General features: G+C 40.6%; 2 protein-coding genes across 2 annotated transcripts in view; both read right to left on the reverse strand.

The window, feature by feature from the left end:
• Positions 1 to 27,181, reverse strand: LOC139560994 (basement membrane-specific heparan sulfate proteoglycan core protein-like). Its single transcript, XM_071377786.1, has 21 exons — positions 26,866 to 27,181; positions 23,966 to 24,244; positions 19,628 to 19,903; positions 19,269 to 19,541; positions 18,831 to 19,103; positions 18,419 to 18,739; positions 18,051 to 18,329; positions 17,628 to 17,876; positions 17,286 to 17,411; positions 17,141 to 17,165; positions 16,971 to 17,068; positions 16,651 to 16,701; positions 16,458 to 16,541; positions 15,994 to 16,056; positions 15,792 to 15,866; positions 10,091 to 10,153; positions 7,357 to 7,428; positions 6,898 to 6,954; positions 6,520 to 6,594; positions 6,280 to 6,342; positions 1 to 4,603 (listed from the first exon to the last, which is right to left on the reverse strand). Exons 1-21 carry the CDS (start codon positions 27,179 to 27,181, stop codon positions 4,596 to 4,598), a joined length of 3,126 nt encoding a protein of 1,041 aa, XP_071233887.1. The 3' UTR covers positions 1 to 4,595.
• Positions 1 to 27,191, reverse strand: part of LOC139561426 (basement membrane-specific heparan sulfate proteoglycan core protein-like) — a 165,177-nt gene that overhangs the window by 121,616 nt on the left and 16,370 nt on the right. The gene's annotated exons all lie outside the window — the stretch shown is intronic.

Consider the following 27,191-nt stretch of genomic DNA (forward strand, 5'->3'; position numbering starts at 1 on the left):
TCCATTTCAACACCTTTATTTAAAAATGAATTATGAAAATCTCAATTGGCAACTAAGCTCATGAGGCATTTACAAGTTATATTCTTTAAGATTCTCAAAATGTATGTACCAATCACAGATTGTCCCCTGAACTCACACATTGGGGAGCACAAAAACTATTTTAGGCTGAAAGGAAGGCTGATAGAAGGTTGTATGGATGAGTTGACTATAACCATTTACTTGTGCATTCATGCCCTCTTGTGGATGATTGAAAAAATGTGAAATACAAAAGCAAATATATTGTAAAAGTAGTCTTTTAAAAAAAAGTGTATAATTCTAATATTCTGTGAAATGTATATACTAATACACTGAATTAAAATATAAACTCAACATGCAACAATTTCAAAGATTTTACTGAGTTACAGTTCATATAAGGATATTAGTAAAATTAAATAAATTCATTAGCCCCTAATCTATGGATTTCCTATGACTGGGCATGCAGATATGCATCTGTTGGTCACAGATACCTTTTAAAAATGTAGGGGCATGGATTAGAAAAGCAGTCAGTATCGGGTGCGACCACAATTTGCCTCATGCAGAGTTGATAATCTTGATGTGATTGGCCTGACTGAAACATGGCTTAAGCCTGATGAATTTACTGTGTTAAATGAGGCCTCACCTCCTGGTTACACTAGTGACCATATCCCCCGTGCATACCGCAAAGGCGGAGGTGTTGCTAACATTTACGATAGCAAATTTCAATTTACAAAAAAAATAAATGGCGTTTTCGTCTTTTGAGCTTCTAGTCATGAAATCTATGCAGTACTTCTCCTGTCTTATCCAGTGTCCTGTGTGAATTTAAGTATGCTCTCTCTAATTCTCTCTTTCTCTCTTTCTCTCTGAGAACCTGAGCCCTAGGACCATACGTCAGGACTACCGGGCATGATGACACCTTGATCGGCTATGAAAAGCCAACTGAGATTTATTCCTGATTATTATTTGACCATGCTTGTCATTTATGAACATTTTGAAAATCTTGGCTCTCTCTAATTTTCTCCTTCTCTCTTTCTTTCTCTCGGAGGACCTGAGCCCTAGGACCATACGTCGGGACTACCGGCCGTGGTGACTCCTTGCTGTCCCCAGTCCGCCTGGCCTTGCTGCTATTCCAGTTTCAACTGTTCTGCCTGCGGTTATGGAACCCCTACCTGTCCCAGACCTGCTGTTTTCAACTCTTAATGATCGGCTATGAAAAGCCAACTGAGATTTATTCCTGATTATTATTTGACCATGCTTGTCATTTATGAACATTTTGAAAATCTTGGCTCTCTCTAATTTTCTCCTTCTCTCTTTCTTTCTCTCGGAGGACCTGGGCCCTAGGACCATGCGTCGGGACTGCCGCCCGTGGTGACTCCTTGCTGTCCCCAGTCCGCCTGGCCTTGCTGCTATTCCAGTTTCAGCTGTTCTGCCTGCGGTTATGGAACCGCCACCTGTCCCAGACCTGTTGTTTTTCAACTCTTGATGATCGGCTATGAAAAGCCAACTGAAAATTATTCATGATTATTATTTGACCATGCTTGTCACTTATGAACATTTTTGAACATCTTGGCATAGTTCTGTTATAATCTCCACCCGGCACAGCCAGAAGAGGACTGGCCACCCCTCATAGCCTGGTTCCTCTCTAGGTTTCTTCCTAGGTTTTGGCCTTTCTAGGGAGTTTTTCCTAGCCACCGTGCTTCTACACCTGCATTACTAGCTGTTTTGGGGTTTTAGGCTGGGTGTCTGTACAGCACTTCGAGATATTAGCTGATGTACGAAGGGCTATATAAAATAAAATTGATTGATTGATTGATTGATCAGGCCTGTGGAATGTTGTCCCACTCCTCTTCAATGGCTGTGCGAAGTTTCTGGATATTGCCGGGAACTGGAACACACTGTTGTAGACGTCGTTCCAGATCATCCCAAAGAAAGCTCAATGGCTGACATGTCTGGTGAGTATGCAGGCCATGGAAGAACTGGGACATTTTCAGCTTCCAGGAAATGTGTACAGATCCTTGAGACATGGGGCCATGCATTATCATGCTGAAACATGAGGTGGAAGGGGAAGATTAATGGCATGACAATGGGCCTCACGATCTCAAATTGCCATTAAATAAAATGCAATTGTGTTAGTTGTCCATAGCTTGTGACTGCCTATACCATAACGGGGTGACAGGTAGCGTAGTGGTTAGAGTGTTGGGCCAGTAACCGAAAGGTTGCTGGATTAAATCCCCGTGCTGACAAGGTAAAAATCTGTCATTACGCCCCGAAACAAGGCAGTTAACCCATGGTTCCTAGGCTTTCATTGTAAATTAGAATTTGTTCTTAACTGACTTGCCTAGTTAAATAAATGTATGTAAAAAACAATAATGAATATATAATGAATAACACCGCCACCATGGGGCACTCTGTTCACAACGTTGACAAACTCAAACCGCTCACAAACAGGATGCCATTCCCAGTACAGTTTTAACCGTTATTAGTCTGTGAAGAGCAAACTTCTCCAGCGTCCCAGTGGCCATCGAAGGTGAGCATTGCCCTCCGAAGTCGGTTACAACACAAAATTGCAGTCAGTTCAAGACCCTGGTGCGGACGACGAGCAAGCAGATAAGTTTCCCTGAGACAGCTTCTGACAATGTTTTGGTGCAAACCTAGAGTTTCATCATGTGTCCGGGTGGCTTGTCTCAGACCATCCCACAGGTGAAGAAGCCGGATGTGGAAGTCCTGGGCTGACGTGGTTACACGTAGTTGTGAGGACGGTTCTCTGAAACAACGTTGGAGGCGGAAAAATATACATTAAATTCTCTAGCAACAGCTCAGGTGGACATTCCTGCAGTCAGCATGCCAATTACACACTCCCTCAAAACTTGAGACATCTATGGTATTGTGTTGTGTGACAAAACAGCACAGTTTAGAGTGGTATTTTGCAGTCCCCAGCACAAGCACCACCTGTGTAATGATCCTGCTGTTTAACACCTGTCAGGTGTACGGATTATATTGGCAAAGGAGAAATGTTCACTAACAGGGATGTAAACACATTTTTCCAAAACATTTTTGAGAAATAAGCTTTTTGTGTGTATGAAACATTTCAGCTCATGAAACGTGGGACCAACACTTTACATGTTTTGTTTTATATTCTTGTTCAGTATATACACTCAATTGCCAAAAGTATGAGAACACTTGCTCGTCAAACATCTAATTCCAAAATCAAAGGCAATAATATGGAGTTGGTCCCCCTTTTGCTACTATAATAGCCTCCACTTTAATGGGATATCTTTCCACTAGATGTTGGAAAATTGCTGCGGTTAATTGCTTCCATTCAGCCACAAGAGCATTAGTGAGGTAGGACAATGATGTTGGGTGATTAGGTCTGGCTCGCAGTCTGCGTTCCAATAGTTGTTCAATGAGGTTGAGGTCAGGGCTCTGTGCAGGCCAGTTAAGTTCCTCCACACCAATTTCGACAAACCACTTCTGTATGGACCTCGCTTTGTGCATGGGCGCATTGTCATGCTGAAACAGGAACGGGACTTCTCCAAACTATTGCCACAAAGTTGGAAGCACAGATTTGTCTAGATTGTCATTGTATCCTGTAGCGTTAAGATTTCCTTTCACAGGAACTGAGGGGCCTAGCCTGAACCATGAAAAACAGCCCCACACCATTATTCCTTCTCTACCTAACTTTACAGTTGGCACTATGATGCATAGGGGCAGGGAGTGTTCTCCTGCATCCGCAAAACCCAGATTCGTCCGTCTGACTGCCAGATGGTGAAGCGTGATTCATCACTCCAGAGAACACGTTTCCACTGTTCCAGAGTCCAATGGTGGCGAGCTTTACACCACTGCAGCTGATGCTTGGCATTGAGCATGGTGATCTTAGGCTTGTGTGCGACTGCTCATCCATAGAAACCCATTTCATGAAGTTCCCGACTAGCAGTTCTTGTGCTGACTTTACTTTTGTGAGCTTGTGTGGCCTACCACTTCACGGCCGAGCAGTTGTTGCTCCTAGACGTTTCCACTTCACAATAACAGCACTTGCAGTTGACCAGAGCGAAAATTTTAAAGAACTGACTTGTTGGAAAGGTGGCATCCTATAACGGTTCTACGGTGAAAGTGACAGTTCATCAGTACCGGCCATTCTACTGCCAATGTTTGTCTTTGGAGATTGCATGACTGTGCTCGATTTTATACACCTGTCAGCAAGGGGTGTGGCTGTAATAGCAGAATCCACTTATTTTAAGGTGTGTCCACATACTTTTGGCTGTGTAGTGTAGTATTCTATCATCTGAGTGACAGAAGTAACAAACCAAAGACAATACATGTCAATAGATTTACAACACAACAATTCAATACACAATACAATTGCTGTAGCTGCAGATAATAATCATAACACCATATCATTGTTTAAAAACCTGTTGCAGTTAAACCAATATTAAAATCAAATATATTTGTTGAGATATATATAAATTCTTTATGTGTGTGTATCTGTGGGTGTGCTTGCGTGTCTGTGCGTGCATGTGTGAATAATCTATATTCCCAGGTTTATCCTGCTCCTCCTCTGATGGTGTGTCCCTCCATCTCCCTCAAGGACCTGTAACATATCACCACACAAAGTTATTTATCCCTCAAGGACCTGTAACATATCACCACACAACGTTATTCATCCCTCCATCTCACTCAAGGACCTGTAACATATCACCACACAAAGTTATTTATCCCTCCATCTCCCTCAAGGACCTGTAACATATCACCACACAAAGTTATTTATCCCTCCATCTCCCTGAAAGACCTGTAACATATCACCACACAAAGTTATTTATCCCTCCATCTCCCTGAAGGACCTGTAACATATCACCACACAAAGTTATTTATCCATCCATCTCCCTCAAGGACCTGTAACATATCACCACACAAAGTTATTTATCCCTCCATCTCCCTCAAGGACCTGTAACATATCACCACACAAAGTTATTTATCCCTCCATCTCCCTCAAGGACCTGCAACATATCACCACACAAAGTTATTTATCCCTCCATCTCCCTCAAGGACCTGTAACACATCACCACACAAAGTTATTTATCCCTCCATCTCCCTCAAGGACCTGTAACATATCACCACACAAAGTTATTTATCCCTCCATCTCCCTCAAGGACCTGTATCATATCACCACACAAAGTTATTTATCCTTCCTACTCCCTCAAGGACCTGTAACATATCACCACACAAAGTTATGTATCCCTCCATCTCCCTCAAGGACCTGTAACATATCACCACACAAAGTTATGTATCCCTCCATCTCCCTCAAGGACCTGTAACATATCACCACACAAAGTTATTTATCCCTCCATCTCCCTCAAGGACCTGTAACATATCACCACACAAAGTTATTTATCCCTCCATCTCCCTCAAGGACCTGCAGCAGATCACCACACAAAGTTATTTATCCCTCAAGGACCTGTAACATATCACCACACAAAGTTATTTATCCCTCCGTCTCCCTCAAGGACCTGTAACATATCACCACACAAAGTTATTTATCCCTCCATCTCCCTCAAGGACCTGTAACATATCACCACACAAAGTTATTTATCCCTCCGTCTCCCTCAAGGACCTGTAACATATCACCACACAAAGTTATTTATCCCTCCGTCTCCCTCAAGGACCTGTAACATATCACCACACAAAGTTATTTATCCCTCCGTCTCCCTCAAGGACCTGTAACATATCACCACACAAAGTTATTTATCCATCCATCTCCCTCAAGGACCTGTAACATATCACCACACAAAGTTATTTATCCCTCCATCTCCCTCAAGGACCTGTAACATATCACCACACAAAGTTATTTATCCCTCCATCTCCCTGAAAGACCTGTAACACATCACCACACAACGTTATTTATCCCTCCATCTCCCTGAAGGACCTGTAACATATCACCACACAAAGTTATTTATCCATCCATCTCCCTCAAGGACCTGTAACATATCACCACACAAAGTTATTTATCCCTCCATCTCCCTCAAGGACATGTAACATATCACCACACAAAGTTATTTATCCCTCCATCTCCCTCAAGGACCTGTAACATATCACCACACAAAGTTATTTATCCCTCCATCTCCCTCAAGGACCTGCATGCAGTAAAACAAACTCCTAAGAATAAAACAGAGATATACTTTAAATAGATACATTAGAATTTGATATCAGAACACTAGTTCCAAGTTTATATCATTTTAGTATCAATAACAAAATGGCTATTATTCTTACCGTGGCATGACCGTGGCTTCACTCGAGAATAGACTGAATCCGCTTCTGCTGGGGTTGCTGTTTCTGTAGGAGGATAAACATCAGCATAATATAATAGTTATATCCAGAATCATAAACAAAATAATATCCAGACTAATACCCAGACTAAAATCCAGAATAATATCAATTTATTCAATATGGGCTCAAAGCGATATGAGGTTCTGATAGGGGGAATATGGAAGAAGGGATGTCCAGTCTTACCTCTCTTCTTCTTGGCTTTGACCCTCTTTTGGAGGTCAACCTCAGCATAGGTTACATCAACAGGTCCAGCTGCTGCTGACAATGGACATTTCCAGTCAACAAATTAAGGAATTAGCTTAATGCATATTCTGCTTTCCAATTGGCCGGCCTGTATCTTCAGACAATTTAGTTGCAAAATAATATTTGGTTTGAGAGTGCAAATCCCAACGTATGTTAACATCAACACTATAATCCATAGTTCATCACACTGATGATAAAAAGGTAACGTGATCAGAAACTTTTTCTCACCAATTTGTCAGGACATACTTAGATATACTCTAATATGAGAGATATAGTGTAGTTTCGTATACGTTTAATAGATTGCTGATTTAGTCTTACCGGGGTCTGTGTATGGCTTCACTATCGAATATACTGAATCGGTCTCTGGAGGTGTTTCTGTAGGAGAATAAACATCAGAATAGTATACAGAATAACAGTTACTGTATATACAGGATAATAAACAGTTAAAACAGAATAATGAACAAAATAATATACAGTTCTATATAGAATAACATCCAGTTGTATACAGAATAATACACAGCTATTCAATATGGGGTCAAAGAGGTGTGAGGATTTAACCTTTTATTACAGTGTAGAGAAACAGAATATAAACTTGCAAGACTTTCCGGATGGTTGTGAGGTTAGTGAGGATTATGATGATTGGAATATGGAAGGAGCGATGTCCAGTTTTACCTCTCTTCTTATATCCAGAATAATATATAAATTTATTCACTATGGGGTCAAAGAGATGTGAGGTTCTGATAAGGGGAATATGGAGGGAGGGATGTTCAGTCTTACCTCTCTTCTTCTTGGCTTTGGTCTTCTTTTGGAGGTCAACCTCAGCATAGGTCACATCAACAGGTCCAGCTGCTGCTGACAATGGACATTTCCAGTCAACAAACTAAGAAATTAGCTTATCGCAAATTCTGTCTCTTCGTCCGAAACATCACAACACCATCAGATCTCAGAGAGAGGTAATATAGGTGTAGAGTATAGTAGTGAATTTGAGAGATTCCAGTCCAGCCTTCATCTCCAAATCAAATCGTATTTGTCACATGCGCCGAATACAAGTGTAGACCGTACCGTGAAATGCTTAATTACAAGCCCTTAACCAACAATGCAGTTAAAGAAAGAGTTAAAACAATATTTACTAAATAAACTGAAGTAAAACATTTAAGAAAAAGTAACAAAATAAAATAACAATAACGAGGCTATATACAGGGGGTACCGAGTCAATGTGCGGGGGTACAGGTTAGTCGAGGTAATTTGTACATGTAGGTAGAGTAGAGGTAAAGTGAACATGTTTAGATGATAAAAAGCGAGAAGCAGTAGTGTAAAAACAAAGGTCTGGGTCGACATTCGATTATTTGTGCAGTAGTCTTATGGCTTGGGGGGGGTAGAAGCTGTTATAGAGCCTTTAGGATGTAGACTTCGCTCTCCGGAACTGCTTGCCGTGCGGTAGCAGATAGAACAGTCTTTGACTTGGGTGACTGGAGTCTTTGACAATTTTTTGGGCCTTCCTCTGACACCGTCTAGTATATAGGTCCTGGATGTACTGGGCCATACGCACTACCCTCTGTAGCGCCATACGGTCGGATGCCGAGCAGTTGCCATACCAGGCGGTGATGCAACCGGTCAGGATGCGCTCGATGGTGCAGCTGTATAACTTTGAGGATCGTGGGACCCATGCCAAATCTTTTCAGTCTCCTGAGGGGGAAAATGTGTTGTCGTGCCCTCTTTACGACTATCTTGGTGTGTTTTGACCATGATAGTTTGTTGGTGATAAGTTTGCTGATGACACAGTGGTATGCCTGACCACTGACAATGATGAGACAGCCTATAGGGAGTAGGTCTACTCCCTATAGGCTGTCTCATTGAGGTCAGTGATCAGGCATATCACTGTTGTGTTGTCAGCAAACTTAATGATGGTGTAGGAGTCATGCTTGAGCACGCAGTCGTGGGTAAACAGGGAGTACAGGAGGAGACAAACCCTGAGGGGCCCTCGTTCTGAGGATCAGTGTGGCAGATGGGTTGTTGCCTACCGTTACCACCTGGGGGCGGTCCATCAGGAAGTCCAGCATACAGTTGAAGAGGGAGGTGTTTAGTCCCCGGGGTCCTTAGCTTAGTGGGGAGCTTTGAGGGCACTATGGTGTTGAATGCTGAACTGTTATCAATGAAAGCATTCTCACATACGTGTTCCTTTTGTCCAGGTGGGAAAGGGCATCTGTGGATCTGGGCAGCTTGCTGCTGGGTTTCCCGTTGTAGTCCGTAATGGTTTGTAAGCCCTGCCACATCTGACGAGCGTCAGAGCCGGTGTAGTAGGATTCAATCTTAGTCCTGTATTGACACTTTGCCTGTTTGATGGTTCGTCTGAGGGCATAGCGGGATTTCTTGTAAGCGGCCGGATTAGTATCCCGCTCTTTGAAAGCGGTAGCTCTAGCTTCTAGCTCAGTGCAGATGTTTCCTGTAATCCATGGCTTCTGGTTGGGATATGTACGTACGGTGACTGTGGGGACGACGTCGTCGATGCACTTATTGATGAAGCCGGTGACTGAGGTGGTATACTCCTCAATGCCATTGGATGAATCTCGGAACATATTCCAGTCTGTGCTAGCAAAACAGTCCTGTAGCGTAGCATCCGTGTCATCTGTCCAGTTAAGGAATTGAGCGAATCACTGCTACTTCCGGCTTTAGTTTTTGCTTGTAAGCATGAATCTGGAGGATAGAATTATGGTCAGATTTGCCAAATGGAGGGCGAGGGAGAGCTTTGTATGCGTCTCTGTGTGTGGATTAAAGGTGTTCTAGACTGCCTAGATATTAGACACCGCTCACCAGCTGTTATTCACAAAGACACTCCCCCACCCTCGTCTTTACAGACGTAGCTGTTCTGTCAATGCACAGAAAACCCAGCCAACTGTAAATGACCCGTGTCGTCATTCAGCCACTACTCGGTGAAACATAAGATATTACAGTATGTATTGTCCCGTAAGTAGGATAGTCTGGAATGGAGTATGTCCTTCGCGTCGGACTCATTAAAGAAAAAATCTTCATCCAGTTCGAGGTGAGTAATCACTTTTCTGATATCCAGAAGTCATTTTCAGTCATAAGAGACGGTAGCAGCAACATTAAATACAAAATAAGTCACAAACAATGCGGAAAAAAAACACAAAATAGCAGTTGGTTAGTAATCTGTAAAAAGGCAGCCATCCCCTTCGGTGCGATTATCGCATCTTTTTACAATTTTACAATATGTATGTAACAACAATATAATCCCAAATTCATCGCACCGATCATAAAAAGGTAACATGTGATCATAAATGTTTTCTCACCAGTTTGTTAGGACATGCTCTGATATTAGAGTATATCTAAGTATTAGTTCCATATCCTTTCAAAAGATTGTGATTAAGAGCTTGATTCAATCCGTATCGTGGATTCGATCCGTATCGTTCAGCGCTATAGTAAAATTAACATGTCAATTGCGCTTTAGCACTGAACTTCCGCAATACGGATTGAATCGAGTCCTTAGTCTTACCGGGGGCTGTGCGTGGCTTTACTTGAGAATATACTGAATCTGCCTCAGGTGGGGTTGCTGTTTCTATAGGGGGTGATAATAAAATATCAGAAAACATTTACAGTTATACAGAATATTATACCATGGCATTGTTGAATACTCATTTCTGATTGGCTTGAAGGACATTCTAGAGTGTGCATTATTTCGTTTTATAAACTGGGTAGTTCAACCCCTGACTGCTGATTGTCTGACAGCCGTAGTATATCAGACCGTATACCACGGATAAGAAATAACATTGCTCTAATTACATTGGTAACCAGTTTATAATAGCAATAAGGCACCTCAGGGGTTTGTGATATCTGGCCAATATACAACGGCTAAGGGCTGTGTCCAGGCACTCCGCGTTATTGGCCATACACCACACCCCCTCGGGCCTTATTTCTTAAGTAATGCACTGCAATATTCAATGGCTATGAAGTTAATTCTTACATTTTCAATCTTCAATATAGAAATGCTACCAAAAAAAAAGTATTAAAACTTGTTACAAAAGATGGAGTCACGCATGATTCACCAAATGATATTTTGAAAGAGGAAGTAAAGTACTTTAAGAATATATTTTCGTTTCAGGCTCCTCCATCTCCACTAACTGAAACTAATTGTATGGATTTTTTCCCTAATAATAATGTAAAATTAACATCTGTACAGAAAGACTCATGTGAAGGCCTAATTACAGAGGAGGAACTACTTGATGCAATTGGGGCCTTTAAGGATGGGAAAACTCCAGGACTGGATGGCATACCAGTGGAAGTATACAAACATTTTTTTGATATACTCAAAGGACCATTATTAGCTTGTTTTAACCACTCCTATATAAATGATAGATTATCAGACACGCAACAAGAAGGTGTGATATCATTATTACTGAAACAGGACCCAAGTGGTATATATAAAGATCCAGTCCATTTAAAAAATTGGAGACCTCTTACACTTCAGTGTTGTGATGCAAAAATCCTAGCAAAATGCTTGGCGCATAGAATAAAAAAAGTTTTGTCAGATATTATTCATCCTAATCAAACAGGTTTTTTACATGGACGATACATTGGAGATAATATAAGGCAAGTACTGGAAACAATAGAACACTATGAAATATCGGGGACACCAGGCCTGGTTTTCATAGCTGATTTTGAAAAGGCTTTTGATAAAGTACGACTGGAGTTTATATATAAATGCCTAGAATATTTCAATTTTGGGGAATCTCTTATAAAATGGGTAAAAATTATGTATAGTAACCCTAGGTGTAAAATAGTAAATAATGGCTACATCTCAGAAAGTTTTAAACTATCTAGAGGAGTAAAACAAGGTTGTCCACTATCGGCATATCTATTTATTATTGCCATCGAAATGTTAGCTGTTAAAATTAGATCAAACATTAATATTAAGGGATTAGAAATCCAGGGCCTAAAAACTAAGGTGTCATTGTACGCTGATGATTCATGTTTTCTTTTAAAACCACAACTAGAATCTCTCCACGGCCTCTTAGAGGATCTAGATACATTTGCTATCCTCTCTGGATTAAAACCAAATTATGATAAATGTACCATATTACGTATTGGATCACTAAAAAATACACATTTTACATTGCCATGTAGTTTACCAATTAAATGGTCTGACGGTGATGTGGACATACTCGGTATACAAATCCCAAAAGAAAGAAATGATCTCACTCCAATAAATTTTTATAGAAAGTTAGCCAAAATAGATAAGATCTTGCTACCATGGAAAGGAAAATACCTGTCTATTTGTGGGAAAATCACCCTGATTAACTCTTTAATCATATCACAGTTTACCTATTTGCTTATGGTTTTGCCTACACCTAGTGACCTGCTTTTTAAATTATATGAACAAAAAATATTCAATTTTATTTGGAACGGCAAGCCAGATAAAATTAAAAGGGCCTATTTATATAACGAATATGAATTCGGAGGGCAGAAATTATTAAATATTAAAGCATTAGACCTCTCACTAAAGGCATCAGTCATACAAAAGTTATACTTAAATCCAAACTGGTTCTCTAGTAGATTGGTACGAATGTCTCATCCTATGTTCAAGAAGGGCCTTTTTCCCTTTATTCAGATTACACCTGCTCACTTTCGGTTGCTTGAAAAGGAAATAATCTCCAAAATATCTTTATTTTTTAAGCAAGCCTTAGAAAGTTGGTTGCAATTTCAGTTTAATCCACCTGAAAGGACGGAACAAATAGTACAACAAATCTTGTGGTTAAATTCAAATATAGTAATTGATAAAAAAACTGTATTTATCGAAGAAATGTTTAAAAAAGGTATAATTTTTGTGAATGATATCATAAATAGGACTGGTGGAGTAATGTCACACATGCAGCTAACACAGACATATGGAAATGTCTGCTCTACCCAAAATTACAACCAATTAATTGCAGCATTACCACAAAAATGGAAGAGGCAGGTGGAAGGGGATAAAAGTAAGGAACTTGTATGTCGGCCTTATATTAAAGAACATAAATGGTTAAAGAAAAGTGTTATAAATAAAAACATATACCAATTTCATTTAAGGACCAAAAAACTTACAGCTGTGCCATATAAATTGCAAAATAGTTGGGAAGAGATTTTCGATGTACCCATTCCATGGCACATGGTGTATGAATTGATACGCAAAACAACGCCGGATTCAAAACTTCGAATTTTTCAATTTAAATTATTGTACAAAATTCTTGCAACTAATAGAATGTTATATATATGGGGGATACAATCTTCCCAGCTCTGTAGATTCTGCTGTGAGGAGGCAGAGTCATTAGACCATTTATTTTGGTATTGTCCGCATGTAGCTCGTTTTTGGTCACAGGTCCAGGAATGGTTGAAGAATTGCAACATTTGCGTAGAACTAACGCTACAGATGGCAATACTGGGGGATTTGAAAAGCCATAGTCAATCAATCAATAATATAATAATTATTTTAGCAAAAATGTTTATTTTTAATTTACAATCCGTGGAAGCTATGAGAATAGGAAGATTCAAATCTTTTGTGAAGCATCACAGCACAGTTGAAAAATATATGGCAAATAAAAATCCGAAATGGATGATGTTGGAAGATAGATGGGAAAGGTTGAGTGGAGCTGAAGGGTGGGACTAATAACAAGATAAACAATGTAGGGCATACGGGATCTGTAAAATGTGTATAGGTGCGGAGCTATTGTGAAATAGCACAGTTACAAGTGGAAATCAAACTGGATGGACAACAGAAATAGAGGAAGGACTAAGAACAAACAAGAGAGAACTATTATAAAGTAGACTGTGTCTGTAAAATGTGTATAAGATGTATAAATTGAAGGTAAAAACAGAAATGTTTATCAGTTTACTCCAATTGGGGGATCGGTGGTAGGGTTTGCGGGGAATAATAATAAAGGTATACTCTTTAAAAAAGTATGTATGTCTATGTAGGTATGTGTATGTATATATGTGTATATGTATGCATACGTGAATGGATATATATATTTACCCAAAAAAATATGGGGGATTGGAAATGATGCAGACAATTACATTGGAAGCAACATTCTTTCCGCAATATTAAGCTGATCCACCCCCCCCCAAAAAAATAAAAAAATAAATAAATAAAAATTCTTACATGTCCTATGTTTAAGCTGCTATTGAAAGCAAAAGTCAAATTGATAATATCATTGGCATTGTTGAATTTGATTTTCAGAATTACAAGCTAGGAGGATGGTTTATTAGCTAAGCTAGCAAGTCTCTTTGTTTGGTTACCAAGGCAACTACTGTAGCTATCTAATAACTTGCTAGCTAGCTACTTCATTGAATCTTGAATACATTTCTACTGGTAAATGAACACATTTTTACTGTGTTAAATTATAGCCATGGTACAAGCGGGATAATCAACTCAGGGCTCTATGCGTTCTCTGGAAAATAATGCATCTCTGTGGAAGGATAGGGCATTTGTTTCCTGCAACCTTATACAGAGTTGCATTATTTATAAAGAACAACCTTTCACGTCATGCATAATTTTCCATAAAATGCATAGGCCCTCGTTGGTTTTTACATACAGTTGAAGTCGGAAGTTTACATACACCTCAGCCAAATACATTTCAACTCAGTTTTTCACAATTCCTGACATAAAATCCCTGTCTTAGGTCAGTTAGGATACCACTTTATTTTAAGAATGTGAAATGTCAGAGTAAAAGCGGAGAGAATTATTTCAGCTTTTATTTCTTTCATCACATTCCCAGTGGGCCAGAAGTTTACATACACTCAATTAATATTTGGTAGCATTGCCTTTCAATTGTTTAACTTGGGTCAAATGCTTTGGGTAGCCTTCTACAAGCTTCCCACGATAAGTTGGGTGCATTTTGTCCCATTCCTCCTGACAGAGCTGGTGTAACTGAATCAGGTTTGTAGGCCTCCTTGCTCGCACACGCTTTTTCAGTTCTGCCCACAAATTTCTATGAGATTGAGGTCAGGGCTTTGTGATGGCCACTCCAATGCCTTGACTTTGTTGTCCTTAAGCCATTTTGCCACTACTTTGGAAGTATGCTTGGGGTCATTGTCCATTTGGAAGACCCATTTGCAACAAAGCTTTAACTTCCTGACTGATGTCTTGAAATGTTGCTTCAATATATATTCACATAATTTTCCACCCTCATGATGCCATCTATTTTGTGAAGTGCACCAGTCCCTCCTGCAGCAAAGCACCCCCATAACATGATGCTGCCAGCCCTGTGCTTCACGGTTGTGATGGTGTTCTTCGGCTTGCAAGCCTCCCCCTTTTTCCTCCAAACATAACGATGGTCATTATGGCCAAACAGATCTATTTTTGTTTCATCAGACCAGAGGACATTTCTCCAAAAAGTACGATCTTTGTCCCCATGTGCAGTTGCTAAACGTAGTCTGTTTTTGTATTTTGGTTTTGGAGTAGTGGCTTCTTCCTTGCTGAGCGGCCTTCAGGTTACGTCGATATAGGACTCGTTTTACTGTGGATATAGATACTTTTGTACCTGTTTCCTCCGCATCTTCACAAGGTCCTTTGCTGTTGTTCTGGGATTGATTTGCACTTTTCACACCAAAGTACGTTCATCTCTAAGAAACAGAATGTGTCTCCTTCCTGAGCAGTATGACGACTGCGGGGTGCCATGGTTTTTATACTTGCATACTATTGTTTGTACAGATGAACATGGTACCTTCAGGCATTTAAAAATTGCTCCCAAGGATGAACTAGACTTGTGGAAGTCTACAATTTTTGAGGTCTTGGCTAATTTCTCTTGATTTTCCCATGATGTCAAGCAAAGAGGCACTGAGTTTGAAGGTAGGCCTTGAAATACATCCAGAGGTACACCTCCAATTGACTCAAATTATATCAATTAGCCTATCAGAAGCTTCCAAAGCCATGACATCATTTTCTGGCCAAGCTGTTTATAGGCACAGTCAACTTAGTGTATGTAAACTTCTGACCCACTGAAATTGTGATACAGTGAATTATAAGTGAAATAATCTGTCTGTAAACAATTGTTGGAAAAATTACTTGTGTCATGCACAAAGTAGATGTCCTAACCGACTTGCCAAAACTATAGTTTGTTAACAAGACATTTGTGGAGTGGTTGAAAAACGAGTTTTAATGGCTACAACCTAAGTGTATGGAAACTTCTGACTTTCACTGTATACAGCTATTCAACAATATTTACCTCTCTTCTTCTTGGCTTTGGCATTGTTTTTGAGGCCCACCTCAGCATAAGTGACATCAACAGGTCCAGCTGCTGCTGACAATGGACATTTTCAGTCAACAAATGAAGAAATTAGTTTTTTTCATATTCTGCCGCTTCATCTGAAACTACAAAATTGCACATTTTGATTTGAATGACTGCCAACTTGCATAATGGGTCTTACCTGTGGCTTTCCCTGTTTTCACCACAGAGTAGACTGGATTTTTAGCTGGATCAGCTAGCTTTTCTGAAGAGGAGGAAGAAGAGCAGAGAATTTGTCAATTAGTATTTTTTTTAATATATGCAGTATATGTAATTTTTATACTTCAGCTGGGATGAAAAACCAAATATGAGCGACACCAACCATAACAACCACTTATCGTGGGCATTTTGCTGATATGGTTTATTACGATAAGTAGCTAGAGAAATGTGAAGTTTAAAATGAAATAGCTTTGCTAATATGGGTGATTGTTAATTGGACAAAAGATGGCTACAACTATCCAACTAGTAATATATTAATTAAATTAATTCAGTACATTTATCACAATATAGATTTTTTGTCCACATCGCCTGGTTCTTTTTTGTAAATAATTTTAACTCGTTGGACACACTGCAATTTTTTTTAAATAAATGTCACAGCTGAGTCACCTTTCTTTTTCTTGTCCAACTTTTTCAGTTGAATCTGGGCGTAAGTCACATGACTTGGTCCAGCAGCAGAAGAACCAGCAGAATCTGTGACATAATACACAAACACCTCAACTTAGTCAAACTCTACATGTCATATTAAATGAAGAGCAGCAGACTACTACACATTCATACTGAAAACATTACATTACATTACCATTATCATGGTGGTCTGAGGGATTGAGCGTATCGTAGATGTTAGCATCACCTGTTGGTCAAAGAAGAGAGAGACAGGTTAGTTTGGTTGGTTATCCATCAGCTTGTCTACGGACAGAGAATATGGTAACATGTTGTTATCAGGGTTGGGGTCAGTTCAATTTCAATTTCAGTCAATTCAGGAAGTATAATGAATTTGGTTTACTTTCTGAATTGACCGGAATTTAAATGATTTTGGTTGTTATAAAAAGTGCATGTTGATGAGTCAGTGTATGAGTTTACAGAGAGAAGACTGGTAGAGGTCTGGGCTGATAGACTGACCATGCTGCTGATGTGTATACCCAGTATCAGGAGCCTGGCCCTGGGTAGATCCTTGGTCCTGTTGGGGGTCCTGGTTGGTTCTCTGGGGCTGAGGGGGCCTACAGGGAGAGAAGCACAGAGAAGATGTTATACTGTACGTATCAATATGGTTGAGAGACAGGTGTACTCACCAGAATATTCTGTTGAAACAGGAACCTGTAATGACAAACACATTGTGTTATGAACTGAACTTTCTTCACCTATTTCTATTCAGACATTTTTGTTCCAAACGTAATAATACATTTTCCATTAAATGAGAAATGACAAAAGTCTCACCTTTTCTGTTTTGATATCTCACCAGCAGGACCAGGAGAATGACCAGTAGAACACCAGCAACAACCAGACCCACAACCACTCCTACTAGGACTGATGTAGAGGATCCAGGAGCTACGACTGGAGAGACTGGAGAGAGAACAGGACAGACAGAGAGGTTATATAGGTTTACAGTATAGACATGAAAAGAAAGCAGGCTAGCCCGTCTTTTGACAATTTAGTTGACAGATCATATTTTCAAGGGGAGTGGAAATCCCAAACTACATTAACATCAACACTTAAATCACATGTTTTTCACACAGATAATAAAAGATAACTAACTTGTGATCATCAATGTTTTCTCACCTCTCACTGTCACCCAGCTCTCTGGTGATTCTCCTTCATCAGATTTACACTTATAGAATCCTTCATCTGACTTGGATACTGTAGGGATGGTCATCTCTCCTGTGGTCTCATTCTTGATGAGTGTTCCATCTTTGTAGAAATCAGTCTTGGGTTTAGGATTTGTTTCCTGATATCTAAATGTACAGGTCAGAGTCACAGAGTCTCCTTCAGTCACAGGATGGACAGGGCTCTCCAGGATCACATCACCATCTGTGTAACATAATATAAATAATACTGTAATTCTGGAATCATCACTCACAATACTTCAACATCTTATGAGATTGTATTTTATTTTATGACATGCAATCATTCAGTTACAGAATGAATTATTACATTGTGCATTGAAATATAAAATTGTTAGTGAATGTTGTACAATAGACGTACCATTCACTGTGATGTTGACAGCATTACTGTACTCTCCTGATCCAGACTCACACCAGAACACTCCACTGGACCATGAGTTCAATGATGTGATGGTGCAGGTGGATTCTGTTATTGATCTCCAGGTAGATGGACACTCTGACGTCCATCCTCTCTCTGTGTATCTCATCAGTCTCCATCCAGTAGAGTTCCCCTTCAGCTCACAGATCAGTGAGAGAGACTTTGACGTAAAGTGTTGAGTTGTGTTGGGATTTACTGTAAGACACACTGAAGGCTGCAGATCTGAAACAAAGACAGTCAAACCTATAGTTATATAGACACATGAGGGTGACTTAAATATAATTCAATACAGTTTCAATGCAGTTAGTTACCTCCTGACCAGAGAAACTGAGGTTCACTGTAGAGTGTGTCATAGACTGGGTCTCCTCTCCCAGCTCTACACACATATCCTCCTGTGGGAGTAGGACCAGCAGGGATCAGCGTGTAGGACTCTTCAGTAGTCCCATTGTCAGATAGGGGCTGTAGAGAGTAAGACTTGTCTGATAGGGAGGGTAATCCAGCTCTGTAGGGAACAGTCCTGTACCAGGAGAATCTCCAGCCTGTAGACGTCTTGTCAACTTCACAGCTCAGAGACACTGAGTCTCCAGGGTTCAGCCACTGAGGAGAGATACTCAGGACAGGTTGAGGTTGATCTGTGATCAGACAGAGGACAGGTTTCTGTTTTCTAACTTTTAGTTTTAGCAATAATTCTAGTTACCCATGTAGATAATTAGATAGACTTACCAGACACGGTCAGTTTTACAGCCTCACTGGTCTTGGAGAACTTGTTTCCCTTTACACCCTCACAGGTATATGAACCACTGTTATACATGTAGACAGGACTGATTCTGTACTCAGGCTTTGTGTTAAAGGGGATCACTGAATAACCATTCATATACCACTCATACTGCCAGTCAGTGTCTCCTCCTCCCTGTATGTCACATCTCATAGTAACAGTCTCTCTAATGAATATCTGGGTCCAGTTGGGTTGGAGGGTCAGAACAGCAACAGGTCTCTCTGCACAGACACAACACAGACAACTGACTGAATAAACAGTTGCAATATAGCTTCAAGTTAGCTATCATTGTTGTGATACAGTAAACAGACAAAATATTATACCCTAGATTACAATCTATCCATATAAAATAACAACCATTTATCATAAAACTGTTTTAGACTCACCAGTAATGTTTATCTGGACTGGGTCACTGTACAGGGTGTAGTAGACTGGGTCTCCTCTCCCAGCTCTGCACCAGTACTGTCCTCCATCAGAGACACTGACCCAGCTGAGTGTGTAGGAGTATCCAGAGGTTGTGGGTACTGGTGTAGAGTCTGGTCTGTGTCTGTACCAGTAAAACTTCCATCCAGGAGACTCTACAGTACAGCTCAGTGTCACACTGTCTCCTGTGAATACGTCCTCTTTGTCTGAAGTCAGTGTGGTCTTTGGCTGATAATCTGTTGGTTTTTCAATATGTTTGAATGGTAAGATAACAATAACCACAACAAACAACCACAACAACAACAACAACTAAAACACTCACTATTCACAGTAACAGTGACAACATCACTGATGGATGAAGATGTGGGTCTGGATCTTCTCTCTCCCTGACACCAGTAGAGACCCTGGTCAGACTCAGTAACTCTACTGATGGTGGATCTGGTATTATGGTATTTATACTGGGACAAGCTAATCTCACTGTTGTCTTTGTACCATGTATAGCTCCAGTCACTGTAAGACCCAGCTGAACACGTCAGAGTGACTGTTTCTCCGGGGTACACAGGGTTTGGATATACGGTCACTGTAGTTTCAGGCAGAGCTGAGAGAAAAGAGCACTGAATATCAAAACATATGGAAACCTTAGAAATGTCCATAAATGTAGCTGTTTTGGAAAGTTCATTATAGGTGTATGTTGAATTTAAAGCTAGAATACTTAGTTGCTACATCCATTTTTGTACTTATAAATGAATGATATAATGTATAACCATTCATACCCATTGATTATTGAGAATATAATCTGGTTTTACTCCAATGTTTGTAAACAGACAATGTAAAGCCTCAAAACATTGTTAAAACTATAATTTGTTTATGGGTCATTCTACAGAAGTGGGGGTTTATATTGTTTTTCTAAGTTGTATCCTATTTTCCCAACTTTCAACACACGTCTTCCTGCATCTGTCAGATAGACATATATACTTCTCACACACTTTGTTTGTATTGAATACCTGAATTCCTTACCACCACACTAAACTGGTCACTACAGAAACACAGTGACATATAAGCAGTAAAGGGAGCACCATGCACAGTAGTGATCATTTTGAATTCCTTACCACCACACTAAACTGCTCCCTACAGAAACACAGTGACATATAAGCAGTAAAGGGAGCACCATGCACAGTAGTGATCATTTTGATTACCCTATTACAGATTCATTTTAGAAAATGTATTTGCATAACAAATTAACTAAATAGTAAAAACATGTTTAACCAATTGTCAAAACCTTTAAATGGAATTTACAGAAATATAAACTCTATTGTTCTCTGTCAAATCTTAAATGTTGATTGTATGAATCTGGAACTTGTTGATTGATTTACTTACTAATGCATCTAATTCATTATGTGGTTAAATGTTTAATTATCACTTTTCCTTTCATTATTTTGGCAAAATAGCAGGTGTTTCGGTGTAAGGTTTTAAAAATAGAGATAAATAGACAACGCTAGATGGATATAACTCATTTTACTATAAACATTGCCATTGACGGCTTCCACCATTAAAAATAGTCAACTAGGTGGGGATTCCTATGGTTTGGGAGTGATCAGCCAATGATCAGAGAATATTGTCTTCCTCCAATTGGGTTGCCTCATAGAGAAAGATAGAGGACTCCAGTGCCCAAAAGCATGTTTTAGCATGGGCAGCACTATTGAGGACTTTCACAATTTCTAAGTATTCAACTGGGTTGGACTTCCTATGGGTTAAGAAAGGATCACATAATTCCATTCAGGTCGTCAAGGGGATCGAAAATTAATTATACTTGTGAGTAAACATTCCATAACTGCAGGTGGCAGTAAATCGCCAACCTTGACTATTTACCATTTCAAACACACTAGGTGGCAGTGTGAACCCTTTCTGTTTGTTTACCAACTCATAGAAATAGTAGAAGAAGACAATTGACAATTTCTAAATGGAGATGGCCTCAATGAAGCTGACCATGCTCTCACATATGCCATAATGGGACATACAGGTAGACAATGATGCAATGTCTATCTAAGTCCATGTGTTGCCTATGGTTTGTAAAGCAAGTTTTAGACCAGAACATTGGTCCACACTATCCAGAACCAGTGAATTGGGACCATAACAAGATAAAGACCAAATGTGAGTGTTCTTGAGTGATCTCAAGACCAAGACCACTAGATCCTGAGTGGTCTCAAGACCAAGACTACTAGATCCTGAGTTGTCTCATGACTAAGACCACTAGATCCTGTGTGGTCTCAAGACCAAGACCACTAGATCCTGAGTGGTCTCAAGACCAAGACCGCTAGATCCTGAGTGGTCTCAAGACCAAGACCACTAGATCCTGAGTGGTCTCAAGACCAAGACCACTAGATCCTGAGTGGTCTCAAGACCAAGACCACTAGATCCTGAGTGGTCTCAAGACCAAGACCACTAGATCCTGAGTGGTCTCAAGACCAAGACCACTAGATCCTGAGTGGTCTCAAGACCAAGACCACTAGATCCTGAGTGGTCTCAAGACCAAGACCACTAGATCCTGTGTGGTCTCAAGACCAAGACCACTAGATCCTGAGTGGTATCAAGACCAAGACCACTAGATCCTGAGTGGTCTCAAGACCAAGACCGCTAGATCCTGAGTGGACTCAAGGCCAAGACCACTAGATCCTGAGTGGTCTCAAGGCCAAGACCACTAGATCCTGAGTGGTCTCAAGACCAAGACCACTAGATCCTGAGTGGTCTCAAGACCAAGACCACTAGATCCTGAGTGGTCTCAAGACCAAGACCACTAGATCCTGAGTGGACTCAAGGCCAAGACCACTAGATCCTGAGTTGTCTCAAAACCAAAACCACTAGATCCCGAGTGATCTCAAGACCAAGACCACTAGATCCTGAGCCCATGGACCCTTTCTTAAATTGTAAGAAACTCAAGTAGAGTAAACTTGAGTACAGTACAGTAGAACACCGTACAGTACAGCAGAGCATAGTAGAGTACAGTAAGTAGAGTACAGTAGAACTGTAGAACAGTTCACACGGATCCCGTGTGGCTCAGTTGGTAGAGCATGGCGCTTGCAACGCCAGGGTTGTGGGTTCATTCCCCACGGGGGGACCAGGATGAATATGTATGAACTTTCCGATTTTGTAAGTCGCTCTGGATAAGAGCGTCTGCTAAATGACTTAAATGTAAATGTAAAAAAAAGTAGAGTAGGGTACAGTACAGTAAAGTACAATACAGTAGAACACAGTACAATACATTCAAGTAGAGTACAGTAGAGTAGGGTACAGTTCAGTTGAGCACAGCACAACAGAGTAGGGTACAGTTCAGTAGAACACAGTACAATAGAGTAGGGTCCAGTTCAATAGAACACAGTACAATACGTTCAACAAGAGTACAGTATTGTAGGGTACAGTTCAGTAAAGTACAGTACAATAGAGTAGGGTACAGCACAGTACAGTAGAGCAGGGTACAGTTCAGTAGAGCACAGTACAATGGAGTATGGAACAGCACGGTAGAGCACAATACAATAGAGTAGGGTACAGTTCAGTAGAGCACAGTACAATAGAGTAGAGTACAGTAGGGTACAGTTCAGTAGAACACAGTACAGTAGATTAGGGTACAGTTCAGTAGAGCACAGTACAGTAGTTTAGAGTACAGTACAGTACAATATAGTAGAGTACAGTTCAGTAGAGTACAGTACAGTAGAGCAGGGTACAGTTCAGTAGAGGACAGTACAATACATTTAAGTAGAGTACAATAGAGTAGGGTACAGTTCAGTAGAGCACAGTACAATAGAGTAGGGTACAGTACAGTAGAGCACAGTACAATATAGTAGGGTACAGTTCAGTAGAGGACAGTACAATAGAGTAGGGTACAGGTCGGTAGAGCACAGTGCAATATAGTAGGGTACAGTTCAGTAGAGGACAGTACAATAGAGTAGGGTACAGTTCAGTAGAGCACAGTACAATAGAGTAGGGTACAGGTCGGTAGAGCACAGTGCAATAGAGCAGGGTAGAGTTCAGTAGAGCACACTAAAATAGGAATACAGTAGATTAGGGTACAGTTCAGTAGAGTACAGTACAATAGAGTAGAGTACAATAGAGTAGGGTACAGTACAGTATAGTACAGTAGAGTAGTATATAGTAGTAGTAGTGTTTTGGTCAAATAGATGTCAATGTTTTGGGTCCTGGAGGGTTGGAGCCCCCCCTGTTGTCTCTACATCTCAATACTCTACTCTTTTTCCTGAAGTGTGCACTTGTCCACTACCCACATGGTGGTCCTCTGTAACACAGTTGGTAGATTATGGCACATGCACCATTAACATGTAGATGTGCTGCCCGTGTTGTAACAGACACCATAATGGCACAGATACAAAGATGAAACCTCTATATACATGTTTTCCTTTATGTTCAAACATGAAGTTTATGAGTCAGTGTACAGGACAGACTCCTCTCCATAGAAATAGGTGTATAAGCAATGACTCTGTTCTATACTAAAATAACAATATGTTTGTTATTGCTTAACAGAACAACAGAAAATGTTTCACTGTCCCAATCATTTTAGAACTCACTGTAACTAAGAATTCTGACACGCAGACCATGATTGACTCATTATAAATAGTCAACAACATCAATAAAGCACAACAAAGTAACTCACCTTTTACAGTGAGAGTGACAGGATCACTTGGTTGTGAAGATGTGGGTCTAGACACTCTGTTCCCTTCACACCAGTACTGACCCTGGTCAGACACACGAGCTCTACTGATGTGAGAGACTCCAATGTTACTGTAAACAGACTGGGATACTACATTATAATTCCTGTCTTTGTACCACTGATAGTTCCAGATACTGTCAGACCCCACTGAACACGTCAGAGTAACTGTCTCTCCAGTGTATGCAGGGTTTGGCTTCACAGTCAGAGTAGTTTTGGGAAGAGCTGTGAAAATAAACACAAACATCTGGATACCTGCCTGGTAATTCAGCTGATGCTGTAACATTGTGATAAAAGTATATTTTACATATGTTGACTCCATTCAGTTAGCATTTACAGTGTATGCAATTAGATTAACCCTCATTGGCTCTAAATTTAGAAATCCCAGATTGAAGACAAACAGTGAGCTCACCAGTGATGATGATGGGGAGAGCTGAGCTGAGATTTGACTTCTGGGGCCGACGTCTCCTCCACCCAACACACTGGTACTGACCAGCCTGGTCAGGGAGAGAGATGGTGATGGTTTTTATGGTCTGACTGGGAAGCTCTTCGTTGTATCTGAACCAGCGGTACGTCCAGGCTGTGTAGTCTGATATGTCACACTGCAGAGTGACTGTCTCTCCAGGGTAGAGGAGACCCTGTGGAGTGACTATCTTCACTGAGGCCGTGGGCAGAACTGTGGAAACAGTTATATGAAGACAAATGCAGTCAGAGCACCATTCTTTCCAAAGTAGGATCTGACTTCAGTAAATAGTACGGTAACTGTTATTTTAGACATTTAAACTGTATATGCAAAAGTATGTGGACACCCTTTCAAATTAGTGGATTTGGCTTTTTCAGTCACACCCGTTGCTGACGTGTATATAATCAGGCACACAGCCATGCAATCTCCATAGACAAACATTGGCAGTAGAATGGCCTTACTGAAGAGCTCAGGGACTTTCAACGTAACACCGTCATAGGATGCCACCTTTCTAACAAGTCACTTTGTCAAATATCTGCCACGCTAGAGCTAATCCGGTCAACTGTAAGTGCTGTTATTGTGACGTGGAAACGTCAAGGAGCAACAACGGCTCAGCTGCAATGTGGTAGGCCACACAAGCGCACAGAACGGGACCGCCGAGTGCTGAAGTGCGGAGAACGTAAAATGTGTCTGTCCTCGGTTGAAACACTAACTACTGCGTTCCAAACTGCCTCTAGAAGCAAACTCAGCAAAATAAATGTTCGTCGGGAGCTTCATGATATGGGTTTCCATGGCCGAGAAGCCGCACACAAGCAAAAGATAACCAATTAAATAGAGCAGGGTACAGTTCAGTAGAGCACAGCACAGTAGATTAGTTTACAGTACAGTACAACAGAGTAGGGTCCAGTTCAGTAGAGTACAGTAAAGTAGAGCAAGGTACAGTTCAGTAGAGTCAAGTACAGTAGGGTAGAGTACAGTTCAGTAGAGTAAAGTACAGTAGGGTAGAGTACAGTTCAGTAGAGTACAGTACAATAGAGTACAGTACAATAGAGTAGGGCACAGTTCAGTAGAGCACAGTACACTAGAGGGGTAAAGTTCAGTAGGGTACAGTAGAGTAGGGTACAGTTCAGTAGAGCACATGTACAACAGAGTAGGGTACAGTTCAGTAGAGCACAGAGCAATAGAGTAGGGTACAGTTCAGTAGAGCACAGAGCAATAGAGTAGGGTACAGGTCAGTAGAGCACAGTGCAATAGAGTAGGGTACAGTTCAGTAGAGCACATGTACAATAGAGTAGGGTACAGTTCAGTAGAGCACAGTGCAATAGAGTAGGGTACAGTTCATTAGAGCACAGTGCAATAGAGTAGGGTACAGTTCAGTAGAGCACAGTACAATAGAGTAGGGTACAGTTCAGTAGAGCACAGTGCAATAGAGTAGGGTACAGTTCAGTAGAGCACAGTGCAATAGAGTAGGGTACAGTTCAGTAGAGCACATGTACAATAGAGTAGGGTACAGTTCAGTAGAGCACAGTACAATAGAGTAGGGTACAGTTCAGTAGAGCACAGTGCAATAGAGTAGGGTACAGTTCAGTAGAGCACAGTGCAATAGAGTAGGGTACAGTTCAGTAGAGCACAGTGCAATAGAGTAGGGTACAGTTCAGTAGAGCACATGTACAATAGAGTAGGGTACAGTTCATTAGAGCACATGTACAATAGAGTAGGGTACAGTTCAGTAGAGCACAGTGCAATAGAGTAGGGTACAGTTCAGTAGAGCACAGTGCAATATAGTAGGGTACAGTTCAGTAGAGCACAGCGCGATAGAGTTGGGTACAGTTCAGTAGAGCACAGGTACAATAGAGTAGGGTACAGTTCAGTAGAGTAGTATATGGTAGTAGTAGTGTTTTGCTCAAATAGATGTCAGTGTTTGGGGTCTTGGAGGGTTGGAGCCCCCCCGTAGGCTATACATCAGAATACTCTACACTTTTTCCTGAAGTGTGCACTTGTCCACTACCCACATGGTGGTCCTCTGTAACAGTTGGTAGATTATGGCACATGCAACATTAACATGTAGATGTGCTGCCCATGTTGTAACAGACATCATAATGGCACAGATACAAAGATGAAACCTCTATACAAATGCTTTCCTTTATGTTCAAACATCAAGTATAGGAGTCAGTGTTTGGGACAGACTCCTGTCAATAGAAATACAGTATGTGTATAAACAAATACTTTGTACTAAAATAATTTAACAATGTGTTTGTTATTGCTTTGGAGTTTGGAGACTTCACAGAACAACACTGTCCCAACACTGTCCCAATACTTTAACTAAGATTTCTGACAACATTAATAGTGTCCATCTTTATGACAAAAACACAAAGTAATTTACCTTTTACAGTGAGAGTAATAGCATTACTAGTTTGTGAAGATGTGGGTCTAGACACTCTGTTCCCTTCACACCAGTACTGACCCTGGTCAGACACATCAGCTCTACTGATGGTGTGAGAGACTCCAATGTTACTGTAACCAGACTGGGATACTACATTATCATTCCTGTCTTTGTACCACTGATAGCTCCAGCTACTGTCAGACCCTACTGAACAGGTCAGAGTAACTGTCTCTCCAGTGTATGCAGGGTTTGACTTTACAGTCAGAGTAGTTTTGGGAAGAGATGTGAAAATAATGCCCAAAACATCTGGATACATTCCTGGTGAT

Source organism: Salvelinus alpinus, chromosome 31 (genome assembly GCF_045679555.1).
Source record: "Salvelinus alpinus chromosome 31, SLU_Salpinus.1, whole genome shotgun sequence".
NCBI classification, from domain to species: Eukaryota; Metazoa; Chordata; class Actinopteri; order Salmoniformes; family Salmonidae; genus Salvelinus; species Salvelinus alpinus.

Bases quoted from the DNA above. Each gene is read 5' to 3' on its own strand.
- LOC139560994 (XM_071377786.1), bottom strand. From the start codon at position 27,181: ATGTATCCAGATGTTTTGGGCATTATTTTCACATCTCTTCCCAAAACT. The intron at 7,429-10,090 runs GTAAGACTAAGG...CATTGTCAGCAG, and splicing joins AAAGCCACGCACAGCCCCCG to CAGCTGGACCTGTTGATGTG. The intron at 6,955-7,356 runs GTAAGACTGAAC...ATTCTCCTACAG, and splicing joins CAAAGCCAAGAAGAAGAGAG to AAACACCTCCAGAGACCGAT.